Genomic DNA, 19463 nt, shown 5'->3' with positions numbered 1-19463 from the left:
CCACTCTCCACTGGGCTTTGCACACAAGGAATTATGCTTTGACAATCTTCAACTACATAATTCTTTGTACTTGTGTAATCTCTCACATCAAAATTCTTTTTCTTCTCAACTTCACCCCTTGGTTTGCAAAGAAATCCATGAGGTTCAAACCCATGCTTCAAAAGGAACTTTTCATCACTAGTCAATTCTTTTGGTTTGTTTCTAGAGAAAACACCCTTGTTCCCTTTCTTTCCATTGTTTGGAGATTTTTGAGAATCATCAGATTTAACTGATTTTGAGTCTTGATTGGGTACAATTCTCAATGGTTGAAAGTTTCTTTTTACATCAGTTTCGGATTTCTTAGGAAGGATGTTCCTTTTGACTTGATTAGTCACATTGTTCTTAGGTTTTTCATCACTATTTCCTTCCTTCTTAACACGGTCATCAACTTTCTATTCAGTTTTGCTTACATTCTCCTTCTCACACACTTTTCCTTTTCCCAAGTATTCATCATACTTCTGTTTGTAAAGTTCAAAGTTTTGACCAAACTTTGTTTTATAGGGAACATGAAAAGGTTTGAACGTGAACCTTTCATTACAAGAATCAGTATGGTGTCCATATTCATCACACTTTTTACACCACACCTTTCCCTTGAAATTTTCATGGGAATTTCCCTTTTTTGAATCTCTCACTTGGTCTAGGTGGTTTGATCCCAAGTGTCTTCTGAGTTTTCAAACCATCAAAATCAATTTAAAAAGGTACAAACTCTTCAGTTTTAATATCTTGCGTTTCAGTCTTGCTTATCACAAAGATGATTTTCTTCAAATTTATAGGCTCTTCATCCAGATTTCCCTTGTGTCTTGACTGCCTCTTCTCACACTCTTCCATAGTTTCAACCTCTCCAATGTCAAACACTAATGGCTAGAGAAAACAGGGTATACTGGAATGAAGTTGTTACTAACAACTGTTTCATTGACCTTTTTCTTGTTATTGTCACTTAACCGTTTCAAAACAGTCTTGCTTGGTGGCCTAACAGCATTGTAGCTCACCTTTGACCTTTCACATATGTCAAAAAACACATGTTCTCTCTTCATTATTTCATTTTGTCTCTTCATTTTTGGTGTTATAGGTGGCAACAAGGGATGTTTGTCAATTGAGTCAGGTTTCTTATGCCTTCAATTTCTTTCTGCATCTATGATTTCTGCATCTGAGATTTGATCACTAGAGTCACTCAAATCATCCACATTCAGATCATCATCATTGAAGTCATCTTCAGAGACTTGCACACCAATTGACTTATCATCCCTTACTTCTTCCTTTACAACAAACTCTCCATCTTTAATCACTTCAACCATCTTGTAAATGTCAATGAATTCTTCTTTGTCTTAAAAAAGATCTCTGAACTGTTGAAGATATCCATCTTTCTTTTCTTTATCAACCTTGGATAAATAATAGTTGTTGAATGGTGGTGGAACAACTTTGTATTTATCTTCTTCTTTTACCTTGTTCAAAATACCACAAATGTTTCGAGTAGATACTATGTTCTTTAGAAACTCATTCACAACTTGTAGCTTGGTATTCTTCACCTTATCTTCAATAATCATTTTCTTTAGACCGTCAATTTCAGTCACATATCTTGATAGAGTTCTAAAACTACTCACACAGTCATCTTCAAGGCTTCTGATCTTTTCTTTATAGAGTATATCACTTGCTTGATACCCATTAATCATGCTTCGTTTTCTAAAGCATTCACTCTCCAACTTACCTACTTTCACATTCAATGCATCAGTTGTTTCAAGTAAATCAAGTGTGGAGTTTGAATGTACCTGTGAAGAAGAAGATTCAGCCTCATTTTCTACTTTTGCCATCAATGCAACATTAGCCTTTGTGATGTCATCTGCATGATCACTCCAATCAAAATTCCCTTCTTGTTGTGCGCAAGTGCCACATTTCCTTGATTTCTGGGCTGATTTTGATTGTTTTTGTTGGGGTTGTTGGGAGCATTTGGAGGGTTCTGGTTATTTCTTTGGTAATTCTGGTTCTGGGGCACAACTTGCGGATTATTCATTTGTGGCTACTAGTAGTTTTTGTTGAAATTGTGGTTATTGTTGTAGTTATTGTTCATTGGCTGGTTTTGCTGGTATTGGTATTGATTCCTTGGCTGTTGTAGTTGTTGGTTTTGCTAGTATTAATTCACATGAAAATTCCATGGCTGGTTGCATTCCCTAGCAAAATGTCCTGGTTGCTGACAATTGTAGCAAATTGCCTTAGACTTATCAAAACCAATCCTTTCATTTGGTCCAGACACTAAAGATCTTCCAGTCCTATTGAACAGCCTTTTGCTTCTAAGTGCTAACATTGTAGCCTGCCACTTCAAGTCCATGTCTTCAAGATCATCAGCATCAATCTGTTCCAAATCATCTTGAATGACACTTGTGTGGATCATGTTTTTGGCTGCAAATGCATTGTAAGACACTGTAAACATAGAGAACAATGCTTGAGTTTCACTTCCTTGACCATTGTTTCCACCAGCATAAGGTAAATGTCCACTTTCCATGGAGGCATAATTATTGTCATCTATGAGTTGGACAATAAACGTTGACTGGCTTCCTTGGTTACTTGAACTACCACCAACAAATGCGTTAGGTGTATCAACACCATGTTCAGTAGGTTCTTCTATAATTGGGATCTGTTGTTGGTTCTTGGTGGACAAGTTTCCCATAGGTGCAATAAGTGCATTGGACACCTGGAAACATGACTTCTCTTCCTATCATTTTGTTCTCAATTATCTCTATCTCAGCAGCTTGAAGAAAGCAAATTACATCATCCAGCTTGAGTTGTTCATTTGGTTTATGAAGAATGAACTTACTAGCTGTATACCACTCCTTTGGCATTGATGATAAAGTTTAGTGTTCAGATCAAAATCAGTCATGACATAATCAGTAGTTCTGAGATCATTCACTATGGCTAGAAACCTATCAAGAATTGATTTCAATCTCTACGCATCTTTATATTTAAATCTCTCAAGTTGTTGCTTAAGTCTTTGCTTCTTGATGTTTTTCAGCTCAGAGTTCCCCTGAAACACCTCAAGTATAGCATCATACATAGCTTTGGTTGTTGTATGATGTGCAACCTTGGTTAAAATTTCCCAAGACAGACCGAGCTTGATCATAGAAAAGGCTCTGTCTTCCACCTTTCTCATTCTATCACCCACGGCTTTGTTAGAATTTGCACCTTCAGCCACATATGGACCATTTTTGATGGAGTTCCACATGTCAACGTCATTATAGCACACTACAGCCTTGAACAACACTTTCCACCTGATGAAATTTTCCTGTCAGTGCAACCTAGGAATTTTTGTTAGTGGAAAGCTCTTGCTCTTCAAAACCAGACATATTTTTGGTATTTTGTAAAGTGATTGTTTAAAGAAAAACAGAGAAAAGATTCAACAGATTTAAAAATCAAATTTGAAAATGAATCAGATCTGAGAAATAATTCTTCAGATCTGATGTTTTGATTCGATTGGAGCAAGATCTAGTAATAAAAATACAAACATTAAGTAAACGCAAGTGAAAGAAAACACTAAATATTGCAGATCTGGAAGAATGAAGAAAAACAGAGTTGCTGACATCAGAAATCAATGAAACGGTACTCAGCTCACGTCATTCTTCATCTTCAATCAATCAACAATAAGCAACGATTCTTCACCCAAACAGCAACAAACAAGCTTTGATTCAACTTGTCAGCCCCGTATTGATCACTTAAACATACAATAAATGTCACAACCCACACAATAATGTGTCGACAAGAAGGTTGATGACTTTGCTATTTATGGTAAGAATAGATGTTTGTTAACGGCGGAATCACTAACAAACACTATTTGTTGCATCAAGATTATTAACTGTAGCAAACACAAACAATAACTCAAAAGATTTCCATTTATAGAAAGGTTCATACAAATGTAAATCAATTAGGGTTTCTTGTAAGGAATGTTTATCCACACTAATCTTAGGACAACCGTCACACTCTCTCAGGAATATTCGCTAGGTCTGAAAAGTGTAAAGTGGCAAAATTCGTCCGTAGGAGGCGTGCCGTAGATCATTCTATTAATAGGCCAGCCTCCTGACAGCTGTCATTCCTTCTAGAAACCGTAATGATTGGTACATAATCATAAAACATTCTAAGTATACAAACAGTTCTTCTGGGTAGACTTTGTGTCTTTTGTCCTCTTTGAGCAAACATGGTAACCATGAAGTGTGTTGGTAAACAGTTCTCCAGGTATACTTTACTTAGAGTATTTTCCTTAGAAAATACTCACCTAGCAGACTTCAATCTTCTTGACCATAGCAAACTTTGCTCGATATGGTCCTACGAGCAAACTGTTCTTCATGAATCCCTTCAACTCTTTGTTAAAGAATAACTTAATAGGCAAACTAAAGTGTGCTAGGAGTACTGTGTGACTTGTGCTATGAGCACTATAGCTTGCTATGTGTTGAACCTTTCTAGAGAAATTCCTTAGAATATTTCTTGATCACTCTCAACTAGCATGCCCGGACTATTGTTTATTAATCAAACCTTTCTAGATCTTCCAAATACTTGGCTTCAAAAGCTTGGTTTACTCAAGGGTTTGCTGAAAAGCAAACTGTGCTCGACTTGAAGAACACCTTTGCTAGACAAAGTGAACCCTACTCGGATTATCATTTAAGAAGACTTCAAGAAGATAACCTTGTCCAAAAGGCAAAATACCTTGCTAGGACAAGTAAAACCTTGCTCGGATGTCCAAGTTTGCTTGGTATCCATACTTAGCCATTTCTGAGGAGTGTGGAGAAGATTCCAATCTCCCTTAATCTCCCTTAAGTCATTTCATGTCAAACCTTTGACTCAACAATACCTTCCCACTTCAACTCGGAAACAGGAGGTTGCTCGAGTAAAACAAAGGGTCGATGATGTTCCATTTTCACTTTAGAGCCCGTGAGACATTTTGAGACATAGAGAGCAATGTTTTTTTTCATTCCCGGTCACCAATAGACGAAACGAAGATCAACGTACATCTTATCCGCATCGGGATGTATGGAATATCGTGATTTATTAGCGTCGTCCATAATAAATGTGCGAAGGTTGTCATGATCGGAATCCATAAACGGATAAGAAAGTAATGTATACCATTGGGTTTAGCTTCCAATTGAGTTCGGCACCACACGACATTTCGTCAAATATATTGACTTCAGTGTCGTATTCATGTTGGGCGTCGAGAATAAGATTTTCAAGACCATTTTGGATGAGAACGCAAGTAAGAAGAACAAATTTGACTTGTTTCTTACGACTGAGAGCGTCGACCACGACATTCGCTTTTCCAGGATGATAACTAATTTCGCATTCGTAGTCGCTATGCAACTCAGCCTGTCGACGTTGTCTAATATCTGATTTGGGACAATGCAATCTTTGAAAAGTTCCAAATGAAACGAAACCAAGAAAATATCAGACTTCGGTGGGAGAAGTCGGTGGTTTCCAATTTTTTATGGATTCAATCTTTGTGGGATCGACATGAATACCTTTTTAGTTGAAAATATGGTCCAAGAACTAAAATTCTTTAAGCCAAAACTCGCACTTAGAAAAATTGGCATATAGTTGTTCCTTCCAGAGGAGGTCAAGAATGGCATGAAGATGCTCTTTGTGATCCTTCTCTAATTTCGAATAGATCAAGATATCATCGATGAATAAAATTATGAACTTATCAAAGTAGGGTTTACACACACGGTTCATAAGATCCATGAAAATCGCGGGTGCATTGGTTAGATTCGTAATGCCTATATCGAGTACAGAAGGTGGTCTTGAGGATGTCATCTTCATTAACGCGAAGTTGATGATAAGTCGAACGGAGATCAATCTTCGAGAAGCATGCAGCTCCTTGAATCTGATCGAAAAGATCATTTATGCGAGGAAGCGGATAACGGTTCTTGACGGTAAGTTTGATGAGTCACGATAATCAATGCACATGCTGAACGAACCATATTTCTTCTTGAAAAACAAAATAGGTGCTCCCCATGAGGAAGATCTCGGGGCGTATAAAACCCTTGTTGAGAGTTCTTGTAGTTGGCTCGAAAGCTCTTGCATTTCGGATGGTGCAAGACGGTAAGGTACTTTAGACACGGGGTTAGCTCTAGGTATAACATCAATATGGAATACGACTTAGTGAATAGGAGGAAGTACGGAGACGTCATCAGGAAAATCACGCACAATCGGGATACTGGATATCTTCTTCTTTATGCTCGTTCTCCACTAGTAGCACTACGAACGCAACATACTTCTTACGCAAATAAGGTTGAGCTTGAAAACACGACATGAGGTTAAGTTTAGATGCAGGCGTATCACCAAAAACATTAAGGACGCGACTATTTTTGAGAGGTGTACGAAGGAATTTCTTGAAGCATACGACTTTCGCATGATTTAGGGTGAGCCTATCCATCCCACCAATAACATCGAAACTACCCATTTGCATAGGAATGAGGTCGATACGGAACTTGAATTTATTAAGAGTTATGACACAATCCCGAAGTACTGAATCAATAATAATAGAATTACATCTCCTACTTCTACATAAAATGACTTAGATAGCTTATTCAAGGCTTATCAATAATATACGAAAAATCAAAGAAATAACACTCTTATTGGCACCCATATCAAATAACACCGAAGCAAAATGATTATCACTGAGAAATATACCATTCACCACGTCTCTTGAGCTTTGAGCTTGATTCACATTCATCATAAAAGCACATGCATTAGAACCTTCAGGGGTTTGAGCGACTTGATTCAATGGAGGAGCTTGAATAGCATGGGCTTGGGTTGATGCAGCCGAAGGAGCCATGATTTGAGGCACTTGGGGAGTATAGGCTTGCGGTGCATAAACTGGAGGAACTTGAAGTTGAACGCAACATACTTCTTACACAAATAAGGTTGAGCTTGAAAACACGACATGAGGTTAAGTTTAAATGCAGGCATATCACCAAAAACATTAAGGACGCAACCATTTTTTAGAGGTGTACGAAGGAATTTCTAGAAGAATACGACTTCCGCATGATTTAGGGTGAGCCTATCCATCCCAAAAATAACATCGAAACTACCCATTTGCATAGGAATGAGGTCGATACAGAACTTGAATTTATTAAGAGTTATGCCATAATCCCGAAGTACTGGATCAATAATAATAGAATTCCCATTGGCTACTTCTACATAAAATGACTTAGATAGCTTATCCAAGGCTTACCAATAATATACGAAAAACCAAAGAAATAAAACTCTTATCGGCACCCGTATCAAATAACACCGGAACAAAATGATTATCAATGAGAAATGTACCATTCACCACATCTCTTAAGCTTTGAGTTTGATTCTGATTCATCATAAAAGCACATGCATTAGAACCTTGAGGGGTTTGAGCGACTTGATTCAATGGAGGAGCTTGAATAGCAGGGGCTTAGGTTGATGCAGCCGGAGGAGCCATGAGTTAAGGCACTTGGGGAGTATAGGCTTGCGGTGCATAAACTGGAGGAACTTGAGGTTGATAGGCTTGCACTTGGTAGGCTTGGGGAGTATAGTAAGGTGCGGGGTATACTTGGGCTTGGAGTGTATGGGTGGATAGTATGGTTCAGGCATGACATGGGCTTCATGAGCATGGAAAGTACTAGGCACACATTGCAGAGTTGGTTAGGGTCTCCACAATGGTAGCAAGCATGGGTATTAGGAACACCGGGTTGAGTATGTGGGTTAGTGGTAGGTCAAGGAGCAGGCGGTCCAGACCGTTGTTGAACAGCTTGTGAACCAGGCGGTGCATGGAAAACGTTAGCAACATGACCGCAACGATTGCATTGGGTGCACAGTCAGCACGAGGATTGAGCATGGTGATGAAGGTTACATTTGTCACATAGAGGGTGAGGTCCAGTGTAGGCTCTTTTGTTTGGGGCACTTTGGTTTGGTTGGGGTTGGTGATTGGGTTGGTTAAGGGCGTAGTTTTGGTTATTGGATATACGCTTGTTGTTGTTGTTATTGCTGTTGTTGAAGAGGTGATTTTTATTATTGAAGGCAGGTTTGGGTTCAGCTTTGGCATTAGTGGATGAGTCGTTTTGGTTTTTTTGGGGGTAGGCTGGAATCCTTTCGGGATAAGGTTCCATCCCTAACGTGATCGTCAGTGAGGGAAGCAACTAGATCCATAGTCTCATCAATGGTTAAAGGGTCACGACTCACTACTGCATCATAGAAAACCGTCTGTAAACCACGAATGTATTTCCGAATGCCACGAGTCTCTGAATCTGAGTCATGATGGTAGGCATAGTAGCAACAAACTCTTTGGTGATCCTAGCAGCAAGACGGTGGTCAAGAGAACTAGATGAGAGTTGATGAAGACGGTGATTTCTTAGTTAAGACATTCTATGAGGAACAAAGGTAAATGATTGTAAGATAAGGGTAAGTTATGTAAATATTTATGAGGTGTCGTAAATAATGCGATCAATGTGAGATAAATAGATGTGGAGATGAGGTTTGTTTAAAAGTTATAATTTATTTGATTAAGTTAACTTTAGATGATGATGATGATGATGATGATGATGATGATGAACTAAATAACGAATTATCAATGCAAAAGGGTCGGATAACCCATGAGCGTTACATGACATTTTAAATGTACCAACTTAATAACAAACTAACAAGATAAAAGTAGAGTAGTTGGAGCATCTCATGAACCACCACATATGATTAAGCTCCAACAAAAACATATAATTTAAACAAGTTGAGAAATGGATAGTAGGAGTGCCCATGGGTTCCATAGATTTTTCACCCAACTAACCACAATAATCGGAAATTTCTGAATTTAGCCACGAACCACCGTGAATTCGGTTTAAAAAAAAGGAATGCAAGATCGAGTAAGGTGTTGGTCGTATGACAGTTATGTCCTGCTTTGGCCTATAAGATCGAGAAATGTGGTCATGTTATCCTCCAGTTAAGGAATAACGTCTTACCTTGGGTTCTAATAACCATTTTGCCAAGGCCCGAGTCATAGTTTTCTCCCCCTTCCAGTTACTACAGGACTTGTCATACTACCTAGCATTAAGGTGAAGGATTAAAAACAACACTAGGGAATTCTTAAGGAATTTCCCAAAAATAAAAGGCAATCTACTAATTTAATTAAAAATGTTTTGAGGTTGAGGCATAGCCTCGGAGTTTTTTGTGTGCATGATAATATAAATAAACAATAATTTATTAACTAACTAGGTAAGAGATAAACACATAAGTAGAACACGGAAGCTAATCAAATAAGCATGTATGGGCTTCTAAGCATGTTACTAAAGAACCACTAACTACCTATCTTAAACATTCGACTCTGATACCAATCCTTCACACGCCAGCCGAAGGAGAAAATGTCGGGGCATGAACTAATTGTTCACAACTCAAAAGGTACTATCATGCAATATTAAATATGACAATATCTAATTATTAAATTAAATAATTCAAATATTCCAAACAAAAAAAAGTATATATAATCCTTAAAATAAAAGCAACAAATTAAAGTTCAAATTCAAATTAAGTATTGAATAATTTCTTATAACTTAAAAGCATCACTAAGTTCTTCATCTTAGCGATCAGTTCAAACGAAAACCTGCTATGCGTATAAAATAAAGTAGATTTGTCAACATAAGGTTGAGTGAGAAAAACATCTGCAATTTAAATAGAATGTAATATAAAAACGGAAAACTGTCCTTTGTGTGAAAACAATAAAGGCAATGAGCAAACAATAAGTGTCGGTAAAACCATTGCCTTGCGAAGTGGATTTACGATGGTCGTATGATCATAATAATAATGTGATTATGATAGACTTCTCCGAATACAATCAAAGAAACAAATAAAAATGTAGCAATTTAGGCAATTAATGGATATACACACAAGATTAACAGTTTGCTATTGTGAATACTAAATAATACGTAAATATAATGCGATACGCATTTGTCCCCAAATAATTAAAAATAAGTAAAAAAGGGGAATGAGTTACTCACCTTATCAATTAAGCAAAAGGGAAATGAATCGATAAGAAAAATATGAGTCACGCTCTACGAGAATTACCAACCAGAAGTACTAATTAAGAATGGAAGTGGGAAAAAATAGATATAGATTAAAAACGGATTCTGTATTTGATAAAGAGTCGGAATTGGATGATGATCGATATATATGTGAAATAATAAATTAATTAATTTATTATCTTTTTATAAAAATAACTTTTATCTAAGATTGTATATAATATAAGTAATATAATCTAAATATGTACATAAAAAAATATATCAAAAATCATAGTTTGATAATAATAATATTTGTTTTAAATAGCTATTTTAGATCAAAAACATATTAAAATTTTTATAAAATATAATGTATATATGCATATATGTGTAAACCCTCGGCTGCGCGCATATAAACAAATAAACATGTAGCAATTTAGGCAAAAACATATTAAAAACCATAACCCTCGGGTGCGCGCGTATATGTATGTATGGAAAAAACATATTAAAAATTTTTCCATGCTTGAGGTGCGCGCATATAATGTATATATGTGTGAACCTTCGTGTGGGCAATAGTGAAATTGCATTAATTTTGACGTTATTTTACTAATCTAATGAAAATAACGTTAAAAGTGGCAGTAGGTTAATCAAGCATCAGGTGGTGGTATGTGTCTTATGTCCAAGGCTTGATGCAAAACTACTATCGAGCCAGGGGTCTCACCGGAAGCAGTCTCTCTATCCCTATGGGGTAGAGGTAAGGCTGTCTACATATTACCCTTCTCAGACCCTACCATAGCTTTGCTATTGGTGGGATATATTGAGTACCATGATGATGATGATAACATATTTATAGACACACACACACAAACATATGTATAGTTTTAACAAAAAGTATTAATCGGTCATCTTTTTATATCGATTATAATAACTTTTAATGTTTATAAATAAAATTCCAAAAAAACAGAGTGGGCGACTCGAACCCGCACCCTAGCCGTTCACATAGTCTTAACCCTTATGCACAAGCAAAATGGGTTGGTGTCTAGCCTAGTTGGTTAATAGGAATAATAAATTAAATACACACAGTCAATTATCCCAAATCATATATGAACCCTAGAAATCACAAACGACCAAATCGTTTGATGTTTGGCTGTTTAGTCATAGGGTTAATGTAAATGGTGTAATGACGATCCGTAATCATAAATAAATTATCTAAAACGATTATGAATTGATGTTTAGTTTGATTGGACTAAGAACGGCAGAAACGCGAACAATAACGATAATGGCAGGCTAGTATAATGCAATTAACTATAGGGCTTCTGTTGGCGAGGTATAGAGGAATATATAAACGAGTTTAATTGAGTTATTATATCTCCAGATGGTATAATACCAAAATTGGTTTAGGACGGTTTGTTAATAAGGTAAACCATATCGTTGTTGATCTTATTCTACAATTAGATCGTCGGTGTGAGTTCGTTTAGGAAACATAAACGATTAACATTTCTCAATTCCAACATTAAAACGAAGATTATGGTTCAAGAAATCAAAAGGGTATGGGGTTAGGAACTGGATTACGGGTTATGGGTATGGATTAATTAGTATAATATAATCTTTAATCATATTTGCAAATTAGTCCCTAAACTTTAAGTGTGGATATAAAAAGGGTTAAAACTAATCTTTAAGGTGTGTTTTGTATATAACTCATAGTTATTTTAATAATTAATTAAATATAATAAACAAAATAACAATACTCGATAAATGCGAGAATTTTATTTATTAAATTATCCGATCATAGAAACAGGTCGGTTAACAGCTATGAAAACAATAACGAAAATTCGGATTGTTACAAATTGACACTTCTCCGTCTAGTAGTCACCGTCACAGATACAGATTACTTTTTGATGAATTTAGTGTTGATGAAAACACTAAGTGATAAGTGTTGTCAAGACGGTTGGGCTTGTTGCCCAATTTCTGGCTAAACGATTTGATCCAACATCTTTGGATGTATCGGCCTTTGCCTAGTTAAAACGATGATCAAAACGAGGGCAACAATGAAGACGATGATGAAGACGACGACAACGATGGTGAAGAAGATGAAGACGAAGAGGGCGACGACGACGAGGACGAAGACGACAAGGACGAAGACGACGAAGACGAAAAGGGCGAAGACGACGAGGACGACAACGACAACGACAACGAGTAGTTTTTTTTTTATTTTAATGTAATATTTATTTAATAAAATATTATTTTTATTTGATTATTCTTATTAAAAAAAGTGTAAAAGTGACCGGGCGCCACGTGGCGCATAACGCCTGGGGGGTGGAGAGTTATGACTACACCCTATTTTTGTAAAAAACTATAACTCTGACTGGGCGTCCACGTGGCGCATAATGCCTGAGGTGGAGAGTTATGACTACTCATAGTCTTACAAAGCAAAGATTACAAAGCAAAGAAGCAAAGATTACAAATGAGAAAGCACATTTTGGAGTGAATAGTAAATTTGTGTGGAAACTGAAATCTAACAATTGTAATATATATAATAATTTAGCTGTACAAAAATTAATAATAATAATAGTTAAATAAAAATAATAATAATAATAATAATAATAATAATAATAATAATTAATGTAGTATCGTACTCCTTCCGTCACATTAAATGTGACAATATTTCTTTTTATTTGTCATGTTATAAATGTCCATTTTCTAAATTTATTAGACAATTTTCAAGTTTACCTTTAAACACACACAACTTGCATTAATAAACAATATTGATGGTTCCAATTTCTAAGGGCATTATTGTTATTTGATAAGCAAAAAAGTAATCATTTAATCTACCTTATTGAACTTTTTGTTTTTAAAAACATGACAATTAAAGAAGGACGAAGGGAGTATAAATTATAATAATGATTAGATACAGGATGGAGAGAATATAATACGAAATTAAAGGTTTTAAAACCAAATTTAAAATGAAATCCAAGACGTATACCTTTAATCCTTTAGTGCGTTATGTATCTCTCTTGACCGCACGAAATCCGAGTTTTCAAGTCTTTGCTCCATACTTGCCGGAGTCCGTGGTGGATCCGGGTCCGGTATGAAAGTTGGACATATTGCTCTTCCCTCGTCCTCGATTATCATGTTATGCATTATGATACATGCATACATAACATATTTCATTCTTTCTAAAGACCATAGACGACAAGGGTTTTTAACAAAATGCCATCGTTGTTGAAGAACACCAAAACACCTCTTGATATCCTTTCTCGCAGACTCTTGTACTTTCTTAAAATACTGTCTTTTTTCATCCATCGGGTCTCTGAATGTTTTAACGATTATCGCATACTCTGGATATATTCCATCACCCAGATAGTACACATGATGGTAGAAGTTATCATTAGCACAAAACGAAGCGACGGGAACGGTCCCAGATATGTAACTCTTCATCACAGGAGACTGCTCTAAGACGGTTATGTCATTGTTGGAACCGGTAACACCAAAGAATGCCGACCAAATCCAAAGGTGGTATGAAGCAATCGCTTGAAGGCTGACCGTTGGCCCTTCGTGTGAATTGACCTCACCATGCAGTTGGACAATTAGCCCATTCCCAATGCATGCAATCTACACTCCCTATCATGTCGGGGAAACCATGCACCCTTGTATGTGCCTCGTAAAGACGTTGTAGATCGTTACAGTTGGGATCTCTCAGATAAGGTGGTCCATATAGTTTCAATATTCCTATATTTGACACAAGTTTTATTAAATAATTGATTAAAGTAAACAAGTGATAAAACTATTTAAAAAAAAAAAAACAAAACGTACCGCAACAAAAATACTCCAAGGTGTCCCGATTTGTTTTATCAGCCATCTTTAAATATTCGTCATTGGTGTCGGCCGTGTTTTCGTAGATGAGCACGCGCACGGCTGATGTAACCTTCTGAATAGCCGTGAATCCTAGCGTCCCTCGACCGTCCGACTTTTGCTTAAAGTAATCAAGCTCACGCTCCAAATCATTGGTGATGCGCATAAATAAATTTTTAGACATCCGAAAACGACGCCTAAAGGTCTTCGGGTTCTTGTATCTCGGCGAGTCGCAGAAGTAATCCGCCATCAACCGGTTGTTGGCTTCGGTACGATCTCGTTCGATATATGCTCTTTTTGAAACGGGGGGGGGGGGGGGGTTGGAGAGCTAAGCGCACTCGTAACGGAACTCATATAAGTTGTCGCGAGCATAATCGCACTCGTAAGCGAATGTTCCTCTGCCTCGTCGTCGGCTTGTTGGTTATGCCAGAAAAACCGTTTATATATAGATGGAGGATCTATTTATATAGTGAATTTTTTGTGAGGAAATATAGTGTTGAAAGAGATTTTTTATAAGTTTGATGAGTTTTGATTGGGGATGAGTTAGTTTAAAATATAGGAAATAATTTTTTTTATTCCCCAGCTCTCCGTCGGTAAACATAACGGCTCTTTTTTTATATTGGAGCCTTTAATCGCGTTGTGTACATAACATTCAAAAAAAAAAACCAAAACGCCGGGGGGGTGCTCTCGGCGTTATAATGCAAAACGCCGCCACAACTTACCAACTACGGATGGTCTAATAAGCAAGAAACAAACAAGTGAGAGGAATGGATACATTTTCTAAATTTGGGCCCACCATGAGGAAACATGCCTACAAACTTGATTGAAACTATAATTTTTGCAATTTTTTATGACAATTTTTTTAATAAGACCAGCATAGGGTTACAATATTGTTAGTTATAAATTAAAGCTGTGAAATACATTTTGTACTAAGTTACTAAGTCATCGTTGGTTGTATATTATAGAACAAACTTTGTACCATCTCAATTTTAATTATTTTGCCTTTTTTTCTTTTTCTTTATTATTTTCTTTTTTACTTTTAATCCTTATACTTTTACGTCTAATTCTTTTTCTGATTATAATTTCCTTTCTATTCGAACTTTTTCGGTGTTACTAGTCGATGGCCGTAATGTGGCATTTATTTGGCACAATTTATGCGCAGTCGCAACGCGGGGTATAATTCTAGTTATGTACATTTACCCCTACGTTAATTAATCTATCTTTTTTTCTTTTTTCCTGTTTTTTATCATATTTTGTTTATCATGTTGCTGCGGATAAAAGCTTCATGTATTATCATAATTAAATTAAAAAATATCTTCATATATTAAAGACTCCCACCTAAAATAACATGTGATTGACTGAGACATAATTTATACTTAAAATATATCTATTTTGCTCATCTTTTCACCGATTCATATTTAGAATCATACTGTATTTAATTTGTGAAGAAAACTAAAAAATAGTCTTGGATGGCGAACTCATGTTAGCTTGCTTACATGCTGTTTCTTTATTTGATAATTTTACTAAATTAACATACAAACATTTGATGGTGCTACATATGCAGCTACATTTTTACCCAAAATATAAAGTTTACAACCTATAAGTAATAAAATTACTACTTGAAATCAATCCAATAAATAAGACACACACAAACAATATATAATGCACGTACTGTGCGGATACTTTAACCTCTATGGTGTAGGCAATTACACATTAGAAGCAGCATCCAATGCCATAATGGTGCTAAGATTCATTGGTGACATGTAGTCGGTTGAGCCGGTTAGAATTTGTCTCACGATGATCCTGTTAGCTTTCTCCGACGGATGGAAAGCGTCCCAAAACGCGTATAAATCTCTATCCGGACACAAGCTTGATAACCGCGTGCAAAGCCCAAGTCCGTTATATGGTCCTTGTCCACAGCATGCTACCTTTGATGTAACAAAGCCTGCTCACAAAAATAAACATTTATATCCATTGCCATTGTAACTTATAGTTACAATCTCAGTTTCATATCCTCTCTATTTTCTTTAGATTAGATTAGAAACCCTTTTTTTTTGTATATGCATACAAGTTTATAATATTAATTAAAATGGTGCTTTACCATATCTTCCAGGGTCAGAAATGAAATCAATGTTGGACTGTCTAATATTGGCACCAATAAACACATTGCTCCCAATCTCACTGTTGAGACTATCAAGCATTGATTGGAGTTGAGGGTTGAACAAACTTGCTGCTCTTTGCAATTCGGGCGCACAGTTGCCGTCGCGGCTGCGTTGGGCTAGTTCTGCTGGTACACATCCTAATGGTCCAGTACCCGTGACCAAAATACGTCGTAATCCCAATTCATAAAGCCTCTGCAAATATTAATTAAGAACACGTTCAATCAACAAAAGTTGGTTGAACTTTCAAAGATATATAACAAAAGGACTTGTATTAAGTGAGTGTGTTGAAGGTTTCATTTGATTCTTATGAAATGCATTAATACTGACATGATTGTAGCACATGGTATAGGCGCATGCTACTTTCTTTAGCAATTAAATACGATAATGACATGAAACTACTTTAGCTTCCCTCAATAGATGATATTTAGGCTCTTGGACCATCCAGACAGGATAAGCTAAAAAGGGGAAATGAGGCAGAAAAGGGGGCCGACATAAAAATGACATAACTTGGGCTACGAGTAAGTTACGGAGGCCTCGTAAGTATTGGACAGAAAAGTCTCGACGATGTGTATCATGCTCTAGTTTGAGTGACATATGATTCATACGACCCGAAATCAATCGTTTTTATAACCAAAAACTATTACTTAAATTTTAGTTATTTTTGATTCTTTTCTTTTTTATTCTAAAACACACAAGTCTCAAATTTTCTTAATATATGCATTATTTGTATCCTTAATATTAGACATTTATAATACCAAAAGTTTAGCAATACCTGTCAAATTAATAAATCCTTATGAAAGAGACCTTAATGTAATGTTACAATCATTTAGTAGTATATCACATTTCTTGGAGAATTATGTCTCTTTATATTATGTGCTTCCCTTCTCTATCTTTAGATTTATGGCAAATTTAGCATTATATCATGCAAGAATGCGTTATAATCTAGCTAAAATACTCAAAACTGACATATAAACCGGACCATAACATTTAGTTCAACAAATCATAATAAAGTTAGTCATAAAAATGCTTGGACCACAATCAAGAAACCATGCATAACACGCTAAAAAGGTATCAATCTTTTTTTAAAACTTTTTTTCTCCATGTTAAAATTTCATGAATTATGAGGGAAAATAATTGTATTCACTAACCGTTAACACTTTACGGTATTCTGAGATCAAGTAGACAACATAATCAGGCAGAGAAAACTGTCTAGATCTTGCTGAGAATGGAACTAAGTAGTAATTGTTTACAAAATCATTGCCTCCCAATGTGATGAGTGTCAAAGCTTGATTTACAAGCCTTTGAGTCTCCTCAGGGCCAATTATATCACTCACCCTTTGTTGATACTGTTCAAAGTATTGCATTTGCAGTGTGATCCTTATTATGTTAACCTGCATAACAAATATCATTTAAGAAGATTTCTTGAGTACACAAAAAAATATATTTTTAATGTAGGTTACATTCATGGGCAGATCCAGCCTGATTGGACAGGTCTAGCTTTTTAGTGTATTAATTGTTGTGGCACGGAAACATGGAAATCAGAAGCATTAGAAGGGCACATAAAAGAAACTGGAAAATTGATTTTTATTTTTGTAACCCTACATGTTTCTAAATTTGTATTTTGTCTGAAGGTCTTTCTCAATTGTCTTTTGATTTAGTTTATTTGTTTTAGTTGAATATTTTCTTATTTATGTTAATTATTTTTCTATTGGAGCATAAATTTTTATTTTCAAGGAAAGTCTTATTTATGACTCGATTCGTTAGTAAAAATTCATGCTTTTCGTCAGCGGGTTGTAGCATGAAAATACTTTAATTAAGTAAAATTATACGTGAAAACTGTTACTTTCAGAAGGAGAACTTACAAACTGAACTCCTGTGTCATTAAGTATGCCAACACCAGCAGAAGCAAAATTGGCACCAACAAGTAACCTATCACCAGTAAGAAATGGACTCAAGTATGGCAATGTTGATTCTTCACCAATGGCTTGGCCTGATAATTAATTAATTAATTTTTATTCAAAATTTATCAGTAAAACTAACGATAATCTGCAAATTATAGAGTTTATAAAAACATAAAAACTTAACTGATAAGGTCTGGAATGTTAAATCCATTGGAGAACCGGCCCGTAGGGCGATGAGTGGGATAATCAATCCCATAAGGAGGCATATCGGCTCGTGCAGACGTAGCCAAGTAGTTATTGTTTCCATTATCAACTAAGGAGTCACCAAACACAAAGAAAGCTCTAGCCTCAGCTTCAAGAGCAACATTACCAAAAACTACTAACATTAGACACAATAGTATGGCAAGTGATGATTTTGAGCTAGCCATTATTGTATAAAATTAACTATAAGTGGTAATGAATATAAAAAAACACACAAAATGTGTGTTGGGGTGTTAATAGAAAAACAAGGAAGGGGAGTGAGGTCTATATATATGAATTATGGGAATTGATAATGTAGTCAGTGTGAGCCAGTCCCAACTAACAAAGTTGTAGTTGTTCTGATGTGTTTAATTGGACAGTTAGCTGCCAGCCATTCTTACACAAACACAGACACTGGTTTAGTCAGCCCCTACAATCTTGAAATCTAGATTCTAGATTGTGTTACCAAGATGTTTTTTACTTTCTAGGAACAGCATATAAACAAAGTCAGTTTTGTTTTATTCTTCTCTAGAGAAATAAGGCTACAGGCTAATTTATGTGAAACTAATAGACAGAAAAACATGCATCTATACCTTTACTTTTGTAACATTGTTATCAGTTGTCTGTAATTTCCGACGAATAAACAAAAGAAATAAAAGATAAAAACTAAAATATATAATTATCCATTGGTAAAAGTTTTATCATACGCCCTGCTTGCGGTGCGCGCATATAATGTATATATGTGTGAACCCTCGGGTGGGCAAAAGTAAAAGTGCACTAATTTTGACGTTATTTTACTAATCTCGTGAAAATAACGTTAAAAGTGGCGGAAGGTTAATCAGGCATCATGTGGTGGCGTTGATAGCCGAAAGACAAGGGCACATGCACCAATCAGCCGGTGTCCCTGATGATTGAGTGCTATGTGCCTTATGTCCAAGGCTTGATGCAAAACTACTATCGAGTCGGGGGTCTCACCGGAAGCAGCCTCTCTATCCCTATGGGATAGAGGTAAGACTGTCTACATCTTACCCTCCTCAGACCCTACCATAGCATTGCTATTGGTGGGATATACTGAGTACGATGTTGATGATGATGATGATGTCGCGTTTTATCGAGAGTATCGTTGACGAGGCCTGCTTTCACCAACGTACTCCTAACAGACACATTAATTGACGAAATCCCTCTATTTTCTAGTGCGGCCGGTAACTATTACGCAGAGCATAAGCAGAAAACATAAATGAAAGAAATTCTCAAAGTGATTGATTAAAATTGGAATGCATAAGAAC

At 36.1% G+C, this 19463-nt stretch overlaps 1 protein-coding gene across 1 annotated transcript; it reads right to left on the bottom strand.

Annotated features, from left to right (window-relative positions):
* Positions 1-15328: 15328 nt before the first annotated feature.
* LOC143576335 (GDSL esterase/lipase At5g33370-like) lies at positions 15329-18487 on the bottom strand. The gene is made up of 5 exons (XM_077060446.1): positions 18122-18487; positions 17899-18026; positions 17185-17427; positions 15976-16228; positions 15329-15819 (listed from the first exon to the last, which is right to left on the bottom strand). The coding sequence occupies exons 1-5, from the start codon at positions 18363-18365 to the stop codon at positions 15581-15583; spliced, it is 1107 nt and encodes a 368-aa protein (XP_076916561.1). The 5' UTR covers positions 18366-18487; the 3' UTR covers positions 15329-15580.
* Between the last annotated feature and the right edge of the window lie 976 nt (positions 18488-19463).

This window comes from Bidens hawaiensis, unplaced genomic scaffold, assembly GCF_021521415.1.
Source record: "Bidens hawaiensis isolate Kalapana, Puna unplaced genomic scaffold, B.hawaiensis_p1.1 tig00001440_1, whole genome shotgun sequence".
NCBI lineage: Eukaryota > Viridiplantae > Streptophyta > Magnoliopsida > Asterales > Asteraceae > Bidens > Bidens hawaiensis.
This window is presented reverse-complemented; position numbering and strand designations above follow the sequence as displayed.